The 13,116-nt window shown below is 38.2% G+C and overlaps 1 protein-coding gene across 1 annotated transcript; it reads left to right on the top strand.

Moving 5' to 3' along the window:
- The first annotated feature begins 5,811 nt into the window (after positions 1–5,811).
- LOC110332842 (serine protease inhibitor kazal-like protein, minor form) lies at positions 5,812–12,270 on the top strand. Its single transcript, XM_021214154.1, has 4 exons — positions 5,812–5,872; positions 9,571–9,617; positions 10,582–10,694; positions 12,222–12,270. Exons 1-4 carry the CDS (start codon positions 5,812–5,814, stop codon positions 12,268–12,270), a joined length of 270 nt encoding a protein of 89 aa, XP_021069813.1.
- Positions 12,271–13,116: the final 846 nt, after the last annotated feature.

The raw sequence follows: 13,116 nt of genomic DNA, 5'->3' as shown, positions 1-13,116 counted from the left end.
TTTATTGGGGAATTGAGTCCATTGATATTAAAAGATATTAATGAAACTAATTACTGCTTTCTGTTATTTTTGTTGTTAAAGTTGGGATTCTGTTCTTGTGACTGTCTTCTTTTAGGTTTGTTGAAGGATTACTTTCTTGCTTTTTCTAGGGCATCATTTCCCTCCTTGTATTAGAGTTTTTCCTTTATTATCCTTTGAAGGGCTGGATCCATGGATAGATATTGTGTGAATTTGGTTTTGTCGTGGAATACCTTGGTTTCTCCATCTATCGTAATTGAGAGTTTTGCTGGGTATAGTAGCCTGGGCTGGCATTTGTGGTCTCTTAGAGTCTGTATGATATCTGCCCAGTATCTTCTGGCTTTCATAGTCTCTGGCGAGAAGTCTGGTGTAATTCTGATAGGTCTGCCTTTACATGTCACTTGACATTTTTTCTTACTGCTCTTAATATTCTATCTTTGCTTATTGCATTTGTTGTTCTGATTATTATGTGATCAGAGAAATTTCTTTTCTGGTCCAGTCTATTTGGAGTTCTGTAGGCTTCTTGTATGTTCATGGGCATCTCTTTCTTTAGGTTGGGGAGGTTTTCTTCTGAAATTTTGTTGAAGATATTTACTGGCCAATTAATTTGTAAATTTTCCTTCTTGTTTATACCTATTATCCATATATTTGGTCTTCTCGTTGTGTCCTAGATTTCCCGGAAAATTTGGGTTAGGAGCTTTTTGCATTTCACATTTTCTTTAATTGTTGTGTCAATGTTTTCTATGGTATCTTCTGCATCTGAGATTCTCTCTTTTATCTCTTATATTCTGTTGGCGATGCTTGCATCTATGTCTCCTGTCTTCTTTCCTAGGTTTTCTGTGTCCAGAGTTGTCTCCCTTTGTGATTTATTTATTGTTTCTACTTCCATTTTTAGATCCCAGAAGGTTTTGTTCAATTCCTTCACTTGCTTGAATGTGTTTTCCTGTAATTTTTAAAGGCATGTTTGTGTTTTTGTGTTACCCCTTTAAGGACTTCAACCTGTTTACCCGTGTTGTCCTGTATTTCTTTAACTGAGTTATTTATGTCCTTCTTAAAGTCCTCCATAAACATCATGGGAAGTGCCTTTAGAACCATTTCTCGTTTTTCTGGTGTGATGGTGTATCCAGTACTTGCTATAGTCGAGATTTGGGTTCTGATGATGCCAAGTAATCTTGGTTTCCGTTGCTTCTGTTCTTACGCTTGCCTCCTGCCATCTGATTATCTCAAGTGTTCCCTGCTCTCCATATATCTGATTGGAGCCTATCCTTCCTGTCATCCCAGTTGACTCAGAACTTCTCAGAGTCCAGCTTTCTCCGTGATCCTGTGATTCCAGGATACTGTGAACCTGAGATTCTGGGTATGTCAGAGTTCCTAGGAGTCAAACTTCCTCTGAGACCCTGAGATCCTGGTGTGACCAAGCTCCTGGGATCCTGGGATAAGATGATTCTGGGTGTGCTAGAGCACCTGGAAGTGGTACCTCCTCTGGGGGAAGTGGGGTTGTCCACTGAGATCGCAACCAATATAGGCAGCGCTGGCTGGAAGGAACCCAAGCCACTACACAGGCAGGGTTCCTTTGTCCTTGGTGCCTGCTGGTCCCGATCACTTCCCGTGGTGTTGGAACAAACGTTGTGTTCTACTCACTGGTGATCCAAAGATCCTGGATGTGCTAGAGCACCTGGGGAGTGGAGAGACCTCTGGAAGTACAGTCTGCTGAGTTTGTACCCAAGGTGGCCAGGAGCTGGTGCCAACCTGAAGGAACTGAGCCACTCCAATACTTTTGTAAAACAGCAACCCACTCATTGTGGTTCCAGTAACCTTCAAGAGGATGCCAGTAAACTCAAGAGGCTTCAGAAAAGAGTTTGTGAGTCTAGTCAGTTTATACAACACAGTGTAATCATGTATCAGTGTTATAAATGGTAATGTGTTGCCAGCAAGATTCTTCTGAAGGGACCCTGATATAGCGGCCTCTTGTGAGGCTTGCCAGTGCCTGGCAAACACAGAAGTGGATGCTCACAGCCAGCTATTGGATGGAACACAGGGCCCCCAATGGAGGAGCTAGAGAAAGTACCCAAGGAACTGAAGGGGGATGCAACCCTGTAGGTGGAACAACAATATGAACTAACTTGTACCCCCTGAGCTCGTGTCTCCAGCTGCATATGTAGCAGAAGATGGTCTAATCGACCATCATTGGGAAGAGAGGCCCCTTGGTCTTGCAAACTTTATATGACCCAGTACAGGGGAAGGCCAGGGTCAAGAAGTGGGAGTGGGTGGGTAGGGGAGCAGGGGTGGGGGGATATAGGGAACTTTCAGGATAGCACTTGAAATGTAAATAAAGAAAATAATAATAATAAAAACTTTTAAAAAAAGAAAAATTAAAGGCTCATGTGGTAGATACGTCCAATAAACAAACAAACAAACAAACAAATAAATAAATAGAAACCTTTATGGACAAGTAGAGCCTATGAATCGTAGAAATTAATTGCTGCTGCCTGAAATGGCAAAAAGACATTTTCTAGGAAAGGCTTTCCTGAGACACTTGAAAACTTAAAGGGATACAACATTTCTGTTGCATCACTACTAGTCATAAAACACACTTTTACAACTCCCCCCAAGTGTTTCTTCTGCATAATATAAATTGTGATATCACTGCAAGACTGAAAAATGACAGCAGGAGACTGAGTATGTGACAAAGTGGGCTCTTGTGTTTCTGAAATTCATATGCTGTGGATCATCCACTGACTCATCTGGGGGCTTCAGGAAGAAGGAAGACAGTGGGCAGGTGACTTATAGAATTCAGTCTAACCTTGGAATCCTGGAACACAATTTACTGTCTCTTGTGGTTAAGTTTGGTACTAATTTTTTTCAAATAAAAACTCTCTCTGTCTCTGAAAAAAAAAAAAAAGTTAATGTGTGAGGCAAAAGGGCTTCCTAGGGATTGCAGGTTTGTGCATTTGTATCATTTCACTCCAAATGTCACATCTACTGCACTTGCATAGAATATTGCTAAGTTCAAATCTTTCCCTTTTCTAAACTAAAGATTTAGTCATAACTTAACAAGCCAGGTTAGCTCCTTCAGTCCTTTCCCTTACTCTTCCATTGGGGTCCCTGAGCTCAGTCTAACAGTTGGCTGTGAGTATCTACATCTGTATTTGTCAGGCTCTGCCAGAGCCTCTCAGGAGAGGCTCCTGTCAGCAAGCACTTCTTGGCATCAGCAATAGTGTCAGGGTTTAGTGTCTGTAGATGGGATAGATCCCTGGGTGGCATGGTCTCGATATGGCCTTTCCTTCTGTCTCTGCTTCATTTTTTTGTCCCTGTGTTTCCTTTGGTCAGGAACAATTTTGGGTTAAACATTTTGAGATGGGTGGGTGGCTCCGTCTCTTAATTGGGGCCATGCCTATATCTTGGAGACGGTCTCTACAAGTTCTATCACCCCTTTGTTGAATATTTCAGCTAATGTCAACTTTGTTGGGTCCTGAGAACCTCTTACTTCCCTGGCATCTAGGAGTTTCTAGTGTCTACCCCCAGTTCCTCACCCCTTACTGCTACATATTTCTATTTACTTTGCTGACCCTCTGGACTTCTCTTTAGTCTCTTCCCATACCCTACCCTGCCCACCTTTACCACCCTCCTCTCTCCCTCACAGGTTCCTCCCTTTTTCTACTCCCCATGTTGTTTTGTTCCCCCTTCTAGTATATTTTAAGCATCCACACTTTGTTCTTCCTTCTTTTTAAGCTTCATATGATCTGTGAGTTGTATCATGGGTATTTTAAGCTTTGGGGCTAATATCTACTTATCAGTAAATACATACCATGCATATACTTTTGTTTTTGTGTTACCTCATTCAGTATGATATTTTCTATTTCCATCCTTTTGCCTGCAAATTTCATGAAGCTGAAGGGGATTGCAACCTCATAGGAAGAACAACAATATCAACTAACTGAACCCCCAGAGCACCCAGGGACTAAAACACCAATCAAAGTTATACATGGATGGGTTCATGGTTCCACCTATATATGTAGCAGAAGGTTGCCTTACCTTGTATCAATGAGAGGGGGGATCCTTGGTCCTATGGAGGCTTAGTGCCCCAGCATATGGGGATGATAGAGCAGTGAAGCAGGATTGGATGGTTGGGTGAGGGAACATCTTAGAGGCAAAGGGAATGGGGAATGGTATGGGGAAAGGTTGCAGAGAGGAGGCTTGGAAGGGGGACAACATTTGAAATGTAAATAGATAAAATCACCAATAGAGAAATCTTAATGCTATTTTTTAAAAGCCATGTTAAAATAAAGGGAGAATATAATTGTGATGTACATGTATGGAGTATCTTAAAATTCTAAAATAAACAAGAAAATTGAAATATAAATTATTCCTCCCTTTGATGTTAAAAAGTTGTAGATGATTAAGCCTTAATATTTCATCAAAGTCGTTTGGTCACAGATAATATTTGAAATGTGGTGCTCAATGCTAAACTCTTTCAAGATTTCAGACTCTGAAAATTTTTAACTAAAACTCTTCAATGAATTTGTACTTCAAATCCCAAAGAGTCTACTACTCCACCTTAAGAAGTGGATTAAACTATTAGCATATATCTTAGGACTTTCTCCGTGGTGGACTCAACTTATCTCCCAATCATCCTTCAATCATTACACTATTTGCATACTGCTGCTGACTTTTAATCACAATTCCATACTTTTTTTCCCCAAGAATTTGTTCTGAGAGCGTTTCAAACATATTAAAACCCATGCTTGCATGAGAATAAACATAGAACCTTGGTGGTGGAACATGACTCTAGGAAGAATTTCTCAGACGGAGACTATTCCTGCTTGATGTCTACTTCTGATCCTAAATTTGTGCTAATATATGTACAAATATTCTAGTTGGAAAACTGTTTAAGGTGGTTACTGTAGCACTCTAAGTGTATGTAACTCTGTGTGACTCTATAGGCACCTGAAACAAAACATATGATGAACAGCAAATAGCCTATTAAACCTAATGTGTCTGGCATTGCAGATTACCAAGTATGGCAGCCTTTTGAATCCATTTTCTTTTAGTTTTCATTCAAGCGCCTGGATATGTTCTGCATCTCAAGGTTTCTTACTATTCATTGCCTTATCCTTTCTCATAGTTCCAGATAAATTCAGATAAGTTTCAAATTGTCCTATATCAACAGATATTTTCTTGTGTTGATATGTCTCATGCGTAGGTACATTGCAGCCCCAAGTAAGAACACAAAATAACCGTGTTTTATCTGTCCTTGGCTATTTGTATTACCTCCAGCCACGTTTATAAGGAGGATGATATAAAAAAGGCTCTTGAAACTGATGATCATGTCTGAGGAGGCAAAAGAATCAGAACAGTGAGCGCAGAGATACTGATATTTCTTTATTTTTGCTTTCAGGTAGGTGGGTAGAGGCACTCTGAGGTTACACTACAGTATAGAATTGCTGTAAGGATTTTTTCCAGATCCTTTATTTGTAAAGGAACTATTTCTGATTTTCAAAAGAAAAATTTAAGATTCTATTATGGATATTTCCTTCAAAAAGCTGGATGCCCCTAGATAAGGCAAGGGTTGGGAGAGTTAGTAAGTCCTTAGATGTGCGATGAGTATTGCCGTTTTCTAAGAGTCATTCTGTGCTCCGATTGGGTCTTGTTGATTCAGAGGAATCAAGGAAGAATACAGCACAGTTAGAAACTCTGAGAAGAGGCATAGAAATCGTTCATTTATCTGTAAGAGGCTTTCACTGGAAATGTGTTATAAATGATCTTAAACATTTATTCTACAGATTTGATAAAATGTCTTCAACATGGATCAGACTTCTTTTTATCATAGTCGTGGTACTTCTTCCTTACACTGGTGAGTAAAATTTTCTATTATGCTACTATGAGTTTTGAAAAAGGAATTATTAGAGCATCCACTGCAATTTAAGAACGGATGGATGTTGGGAATAGTAAATTTGTGAAGTTAAGTGAAGTCAAGCTTGTTACAAAAGTCCTTGAAAATTACATTGTTAACGGCCTCTATTCATTCTTCTTAGAGAGCTGGAGGATGGGAATTGAATTAGAATGGGTGTTATAAAACACCACAAGGTTCTGTAACCGTAATGCCAGCTACTTATAAGACTGAGCCATGAGGATTGTTTGAGCGTGAGAAGTTAAAGTCAGCTGAGATAATGTAGTCAGAGAAGTCTCTTAGAACAGTAAATGAAAAAGGAAACATGTAGTGTACTTTTGATATGGTTGTTGTCATTATACAGATTGAGTCTCCGTGTTGCAGCTCAGGCAGTGGATGGATGTAATGAGCAGGGAGAGGTAGTACCTCCCAACCCTGCTGCTCCATGACCCAATCTCCTTTACAGTTTTTAAACTAAATCTTCTAGTGTTAAGTTCTCTGTAAAGAGATAGCTCACCGATTTCCTTCCACATATATAATCTGTATGTGAATAAAAGTAATTATGAGGTATTAGATACTCTGAAGATATTCTCTTCACAATATTAATGTTTTAATTTTCATGCATTACTTTCTATGAGGTGAATCAATAGATTCACAAGGGATCATTTTCATAAATAGTCACTTCCAATTAATTTTTGACATTGATTTAAACTAATTATTGAGCACATATCTACTTTATTTAGTGTGAGAACTAGAGGGTTTTTCTAAAAGATGTCTTCTGTTACATGTTGACCATGGTTATGGAAGTTCCTGGTTCCTATACCATGAAAAAAAAATCATAACTGTAACCACTGAGAAGCAGGACACAGTCTTTTTGTTATTTTTGCATATGGTCAGTATTTGAAAACCATGAGAATGCTGTAAAAAGTACTCGGGATTTATAAAAGTTCAGCAAAGTGTCCATGTATGCATAGACATTTAGAAATCCTTTCAGTGGTAGGTTTGGAAAATTTTCAATCAATAAGGTGCTGGCCTTGCAAACACCAGGCTTCAATTTCCATCCCTAAATTATGATAATGCCGGTAGTCTGTAATCCCAGTTCGGGGAAAGTAGAAATACATGATTCCTGTAGCTCACTGGCCTGCAATACTACCCTGTTTGGTGGAATTTCAGGCTTGAGTTTTACAAACACACCCCAACACACAGAAAAGTTGTATGGCATTTGAGAAATAACACCCAAAATTTTATCCATTATCCAGAAGCACACAAACCCATATTCACATATAATTTGAAAGCAAAAAAGAACTGCGTTCTTTCCTTTACTAATGCTATCATATCCAAACGAAATAGTATTAGCTACCATAATCAAGCTTTAAAAGGTAGTTGGTGGATGGAACAATGAAAGCATTACTGACAGATATAAACAGAATAGCTGGAAACAGAGCTAACAGTCTCAAACCTAACGCTTGATTCTATCTAACCCTCAATTGACTTTTATATATCTCATACTTGTTCAAATTCAAGCCTCCTTTCCCTAGAGTACAGACCTTCTAACTCACAAGCACTGTCTCCAGAGGGAGGACTCCTCTCTTTAGTGTGCGCCTTCTTTGATGCTGACTTCCAGATTTATTATAGTCAGAGTATATGAAATAATTATAATTTGTTGTACTTTTGAGATTTGTTTTTCTCTTAACATATGGTGATCTATTTTAAAGAATCTCAGTACTCTGATAAAAAAGTTACTTGTTTTTTGTAGCTACGGAGTGAAACATCCTGTTGATGTACATTGGACACTTTTGCTCTGCGTTTCATTTAACTCCGATATTTCCATTTATCTTTGACCTAGATGACCTTGTCTCTTGGCATATTGAAGTCACCTGTTATTACTATGTTGGAGTTAATCTGTGATATTTATTTAGCAGTACTTTTTTCTGAAGGTGGGCACATCTCTGTGTGGGGAGATACGTTTTAAATTATATTATCCTCTTGATGGATACTTCCCTTAATCAGTTAGAAGTGATCTTTAATAAAACCTATGTAGACAAATATTAGCTGGAAGCCTGTTTTGTTAGTGATGTCTTATGGACTTCTCTTTTTGTACCCTGAATTGATTTTCTGTCATTCTTTTATTAATGTTTTCTTGTAATTTATTCAGATTATTCTCATATTTTTTTACTGTATATTTACATATGTGCCAAGCCAATGCAAGTTCACTCAGGAGCCAGCAAGCAGATATATTAAAGAAAAGAGGTTTATGGTGTCGTTGAAAGAAGGATTCAGATAAAATAATCAATAACTGCCATTTCCATATTTGAAGTCACTCTATGAATCTGTTATTTTAGTACTGTGACAAACACCTCCGTGCCATGCCTTCAATATTAGAAGAGTAAGGAATTAACATATGTCACTGTGGGGCAAAAAGTGGGGTCCCGCGTTCACTGGGGGCTAGGGCCACTGGGCAAGGTGGACACAGGGAGTTTGACAGTGTTGTGCAACCCCATGGAACCAGTAGGCAGATGTTGGACTGTGAGAAGTTGCAGGATCCTGCTATAGGGGTGAAGGAGGCACAGTCTGAGGTCCCTGCAGACCTGCTGGAGTCTGGCTCCGACTCTCGGTCACCACAGATGCTGGGTACCATGGAAGAGCTGGTTCTGGGGTTCCTGGGCCTCATGGAGGTCAGGGACATCAGGTTCTCACTCTCAGACACCCCAGATGCTGCTGTATGTTGCGGAAGATCTGAGAACAGGTGGGGACCCTCAGGTGGACTCTGGCCCGGGGGCCAAAGGGAAAAGGGCAGGAGGAGAGCTCTGGCAGATGACAGCAGAGAGGGGACAGTCTGGCTAGCTCAGGTGGCTTGGTCAGTGGGCAGGTTGGTTTGGCTGGCAGCCATGTCTGAAGCACAGGGTGGCCTCCTGGCAGGAGGTTAGCAGCCTCCTGGCTGCTCTTTAGAGGTAAACCTGCATGAGCAGAGATGGTCCATGATTTTTAAGGCATTTATTGTAGAAGGGCAGAGAGAGGGATAAGTGTATAGAAGTAGAGGGCAGCCAGGGCCACATGGAAAGAGAGGAGAAGGGAGGGTGAGAGTAAGAGTAAGAGCAAGGTGGTAAGAGAGACAAGAGAGCTAGGAGGGAGCAAGCAGCCCCTTTTATAGTGGGCTGGGCTATCTTGTGGTTGCCAGGTAACTGTGGGGAGGAGCATACCTGGCTGTTGCCAAGTAACTGTGTGGGTGGAGTCTAGACAGCCTCCTAGACTGATAGCCACAGGCCTCCTGTCAGGAGCCTAGTGTCTGGGAGCATGGCAAAAAAGCCTTCCCGTCCCTTGCAGTTTATTCTGTTGGGTCTCTGGGGTTTAAACCTAGCTCTACCAGAAAACAGGCTGCATTTCACGGTCCCACAGGTCACTTCTAAGTGTGGTGCATGCTTCCTCCCATAGTCTATTGATGCTCTCTTTAAACAATTTTATATTGTTTATTCATATAATTTGTAGGTGTGCATGTGTTCACATATGTGCATATGTTGATGTCAGAGAACTACTTTCGGGAGTTGGTTCTCTCTTTCCACTTTGAGGGAATTGGGATATTGAACTCAGGACCTCAGGCTTTCTAGCCAAATCATCACACCTCTCTATCTTTTTCTGATTTTTTTTTTCTTTTCTCCATCCAGTGTTTTCAATGAATATCTTTGCAGGCCCAGAGAATGTTGTAAAAGAGGTAAAGGAATACTAATTAATATGAAAAATTTAAAAGTAAACGTTTGCTTTTGAAATGTCACCAAACAAAATGTACAAGACAACGTTGCAACAACTAAAACAACCCCAAAATATTTGTTTTATTACTAGGCGAAGGTTGAACAGTAGTCTTGTCAACAAAACTACTTAATGTTATAGCCAAGGTGGAACATTTGATTATTCATAAGTTCTATGAATGAACAAAGTTCTTATCGTACAGAGATACGTTTTGTGTTTTAAAATATGTTTAAAGTAGAATGATTCATCCTAGAAAAGACGACTGACAGTAATAAAAAATCCATTTCTAGTTAAACATCAATTTTGATTAAGTAGGACACTGAAGTATTGTATAAAAGTTAAGTCTTCATTCTCAAAAAATACAAAAGTAACACTTCTACAAATTTGAAAGCAAGATTTATCTGAATTTTACAATACTGTTTGTGTTTACAAAAATTGCCAAAAATAAATTCTCTCTCTCTCTCTCTCTCTCTCTCTCTCTCTCTCTCTCTCTCTCTCTCTCTCTCTCTCTCTCTCTCTCTCTCTCTCTCTATATATATATATATATATATATATATATATATATATATTATGTAAAGGCACTCATATGTGTTATAACATATACAGTAAAGATATTAAGAAGGATATAGAATTACAAATAAATCATTAAATTTTATGATATTTTTTAGTTTAGAGCAGAATAGATTTTTTTTTCAGAGTATATGGTAAAGTTGAAGAGTGATTGCCTAATTATGGCATTATAGTCACTTGTTTACATTGTCTCAGAATATACACATAAAAATATAGCAGTAATATATCATGTTTAAGTAGAATTGTAGTAAGTCAATATTTATATTTAATACTGAATATTGAATCATTTTATCAAGTAAAATTTTTCTAGCAAAGATCATTATCTAATATATTTTATGTTGTCTTTTTATTTTTTACAGCCAAATTGCACCACATATAAGAGTAAATCTGACTGCTCTGATATCGCGGACCCAGTTTGTGCTGATGATAGAAATACATATTACAATGAGTGTTACTTCTGCCTAGAAAAAGTGTAAGAACACATGATTTAATATTAACTCTGTCAAATTAGTGAGGAAACTGTCAGGAACTGATGAAAAAATCCTAATTCTGATAACACAAATATGACATACCCAAAACACAAACACTTTCACTAAAGAGAACTTAAGTATCCACTTGTAAATTTCCTTGACGTTCTTCTGGACTTTAGTAGTTCTTGTATTGACATACTAGCAGGACTTTACTAAATATTCTTCCATAGCATTGATCAATTAATTTTATTTGATCTTTATGAGATGAAACCAGTAGACTTACCCAATGTTATGGTGTAAATTCAAGCATTGGTACTATTCCAGTTTCATCTGTTCCTAAAGCAAATATCATCCTAAAAAAATAACCAAAAGAAAGAAAGGATACATTCTTAAGTTAACAGGTTGTAGTCTATTGTTGAGACAAATCAAGTCAGGAAATCAAGCAGGACCTTGAAGCAGAAACCAGGGAGGAGCATAGCTTGCTGAGTCACTCACAGATTCATGTTAGGGTAGCTTTCATACAGACCCTAGGACCAGTTTCCCAGGGAACTGAGCCAACTACAATGGGCCTTATACATCATATAACGATCAAGACAGCCCCCCTCCTGCAAAGTGTTCATAGATCCATATGATTTGTTCATTTTAACAACTGAGACTTCCCTATCAGGTGTTTTTTGGTTGTGTCTAGTTGACACATAAAGCTAGCTAAGACAGGTACTCAATGGCAATTCCCAGTCTGGAGCAAGAAACCTAAGTACATAATTTTAAAAATGTATTACAATTGGCTCTAAAACTAAGGAGGAACTTCTGTAGCAATTTCCCTTTCCTGTTCAACTTCTTGAGAGACCTAAGCCATCAAGTCCAGAGCAATCTAGGGAACTCTCTTCCAACCCCCCTTTCTGTTCCATCACTGACGATTGTGTCCTCTTTTTATTAATTAGGATATGTTTAAATATTATGTTGTTAATGCTAGCAAAATCACACACATATTCTCTCTACTGTTACTCACTGCACATTTTTTTCTCTCTCAAATGCATCCATCTATAAAAATTTGTGTTCAATTTGTTTCAAATTGTATTTTTTTTTTTTTTTTTTTTTGAGACAGGGTTTCTCTGTAGAGTCCTGGCTGTCCTGGAACTCACTCTGTAGACCAGGCTGGTCTCGAACTCAGAAATTCACCTGCCTCTGCCTCCCGAGTGCTGGGATTAAAGGCGTGCACCACCACACCCGGCTAAATTGTATTTTTCTATTAGGAAAAAATAAGACAATTTCTAATTCTTTTCTCCTTTGTGATAGGGAGATCCCAAGTCTATGTCAGGATTGAGTATATAGAATTTATTGACTTTTCCCAATTTGGACAAAGGACTCCTTTTAAGTGCTGGAAGTAGGAGAGGCCCAGCTGCATATAGAGTGGGTGCCCAAGATACCCCACACCAAATCATGTTAATGACTTTTCATTAAAAAGTATTCCTCAATTAAATTAAAATGGTTGTTCTAATATTTACTTTTTTCTTCTGTTTTGTTTACAGAATAGAAAAACTTAGATATAGATATCATGGTATTTGCATTTATAAATAATGGTTTCATGGTGGTGCATACAATCAAGTGGAATGTTCTCAACCAGGGCCTTAAATTCCTAATCAACAAATGAAGTCTTCTATGATTCATTATGTGGAATAGAGAAGATTGAAGAATATTTCCAATGAGAACCAGGAACTGAATGATTTTATTTTCAATGATTTGATGGTGATGCGAATACTTGTTTTCTTTATTTTTGTCTTATGTTACATCAACTGTGAGTTTTAATCATAGATATCTAATCAATAAAATGTTAAATAATTTCAATATTATTAAGGATCCTTTCTTGGGGGAGCTGTTGATTATTGTCAGATAGATACTTTGATAGCCAGAGTTGAGGCATTTTCAATGATGAATATAAAATATTGTTCTAGAATGTTTACTACAATGATGGTAGGGATATTCCCCATCATCAAGAATCTGAACCTGCAGCAAGATATTTGGAAACTTGAATTCTAGAAAATACCTCCAAGTTAATTTTGGGGATTTAGTGTAAGGAATCACAGGGAACAAACATGGAGCAAATATCTCTCATTGAATGTTTTGCCTTTTCCCAAAACACTAGGACAACTTCAAAGCTTACAGAACGAAAATTACATTTTATTGATTTGTTATGAGTCAGTCAAGAAAGATAAAGAGTGGTAGTAGTTGTAGATTCAGGTAACTTTGCTTTATGTGAGATAGTACAGCTCTTTCTACATAAGTTGATGCTTCTCAATTGAACAAAAAGGGTTTTCTCAGGTTGCCAAATGTTTAGTTAAGAAATGGAACCTACTGAAAGAAACATATATTCACAATAAATGATAACTTTCAATCTGTTACATATACCTGTTAGGCCTGTTTTTT

This window comes from Mus pahari, chromosome 15 (genome assembly GCF_900095145.1).
Source record: "Mus pahari chromosome 15, PAHARI_EIJ_v1.1, whole genome shotgun sequence".
Lineage (NCBI taxonomy): Eukaryota > Metazoa > Chordata > Mammalia > Rodentia > Muridae > Mus > Mus pahari.
The sequence above is the reverse complement of the archived record's forward strand: the minus strand, read 5'-3'. Positions and strand labels throughout refer to the sequence as shown.

What these genes read in the sequence shown, in the direction of transcription:
- LOC110332842 (XM_021214154.1), top strand. Translation starts at nt 5,812, where the DNA reads ATGTCTTCAACATGGATCAGACTTCTTTTTATCATAGTCGTGGTACTT. An exon ending in CAGAGAATGTTGTAAAAGAG is followed by an intron (nt 9,618 to 10,581) that starts GTAAAGGAATAC and finishes TATTTTTTACAG; the next exon opens with CCAAATTGCACCACATATAA. An exon ending in TACTTCTGCCTAGAAAAAGT is followed by an intron (nt 10,695 to 12,221) that starts GTAAGAACACAT and finishes TTTTGTTTACAG; the next exon opens with AATAGAAAAACTTAGATATA.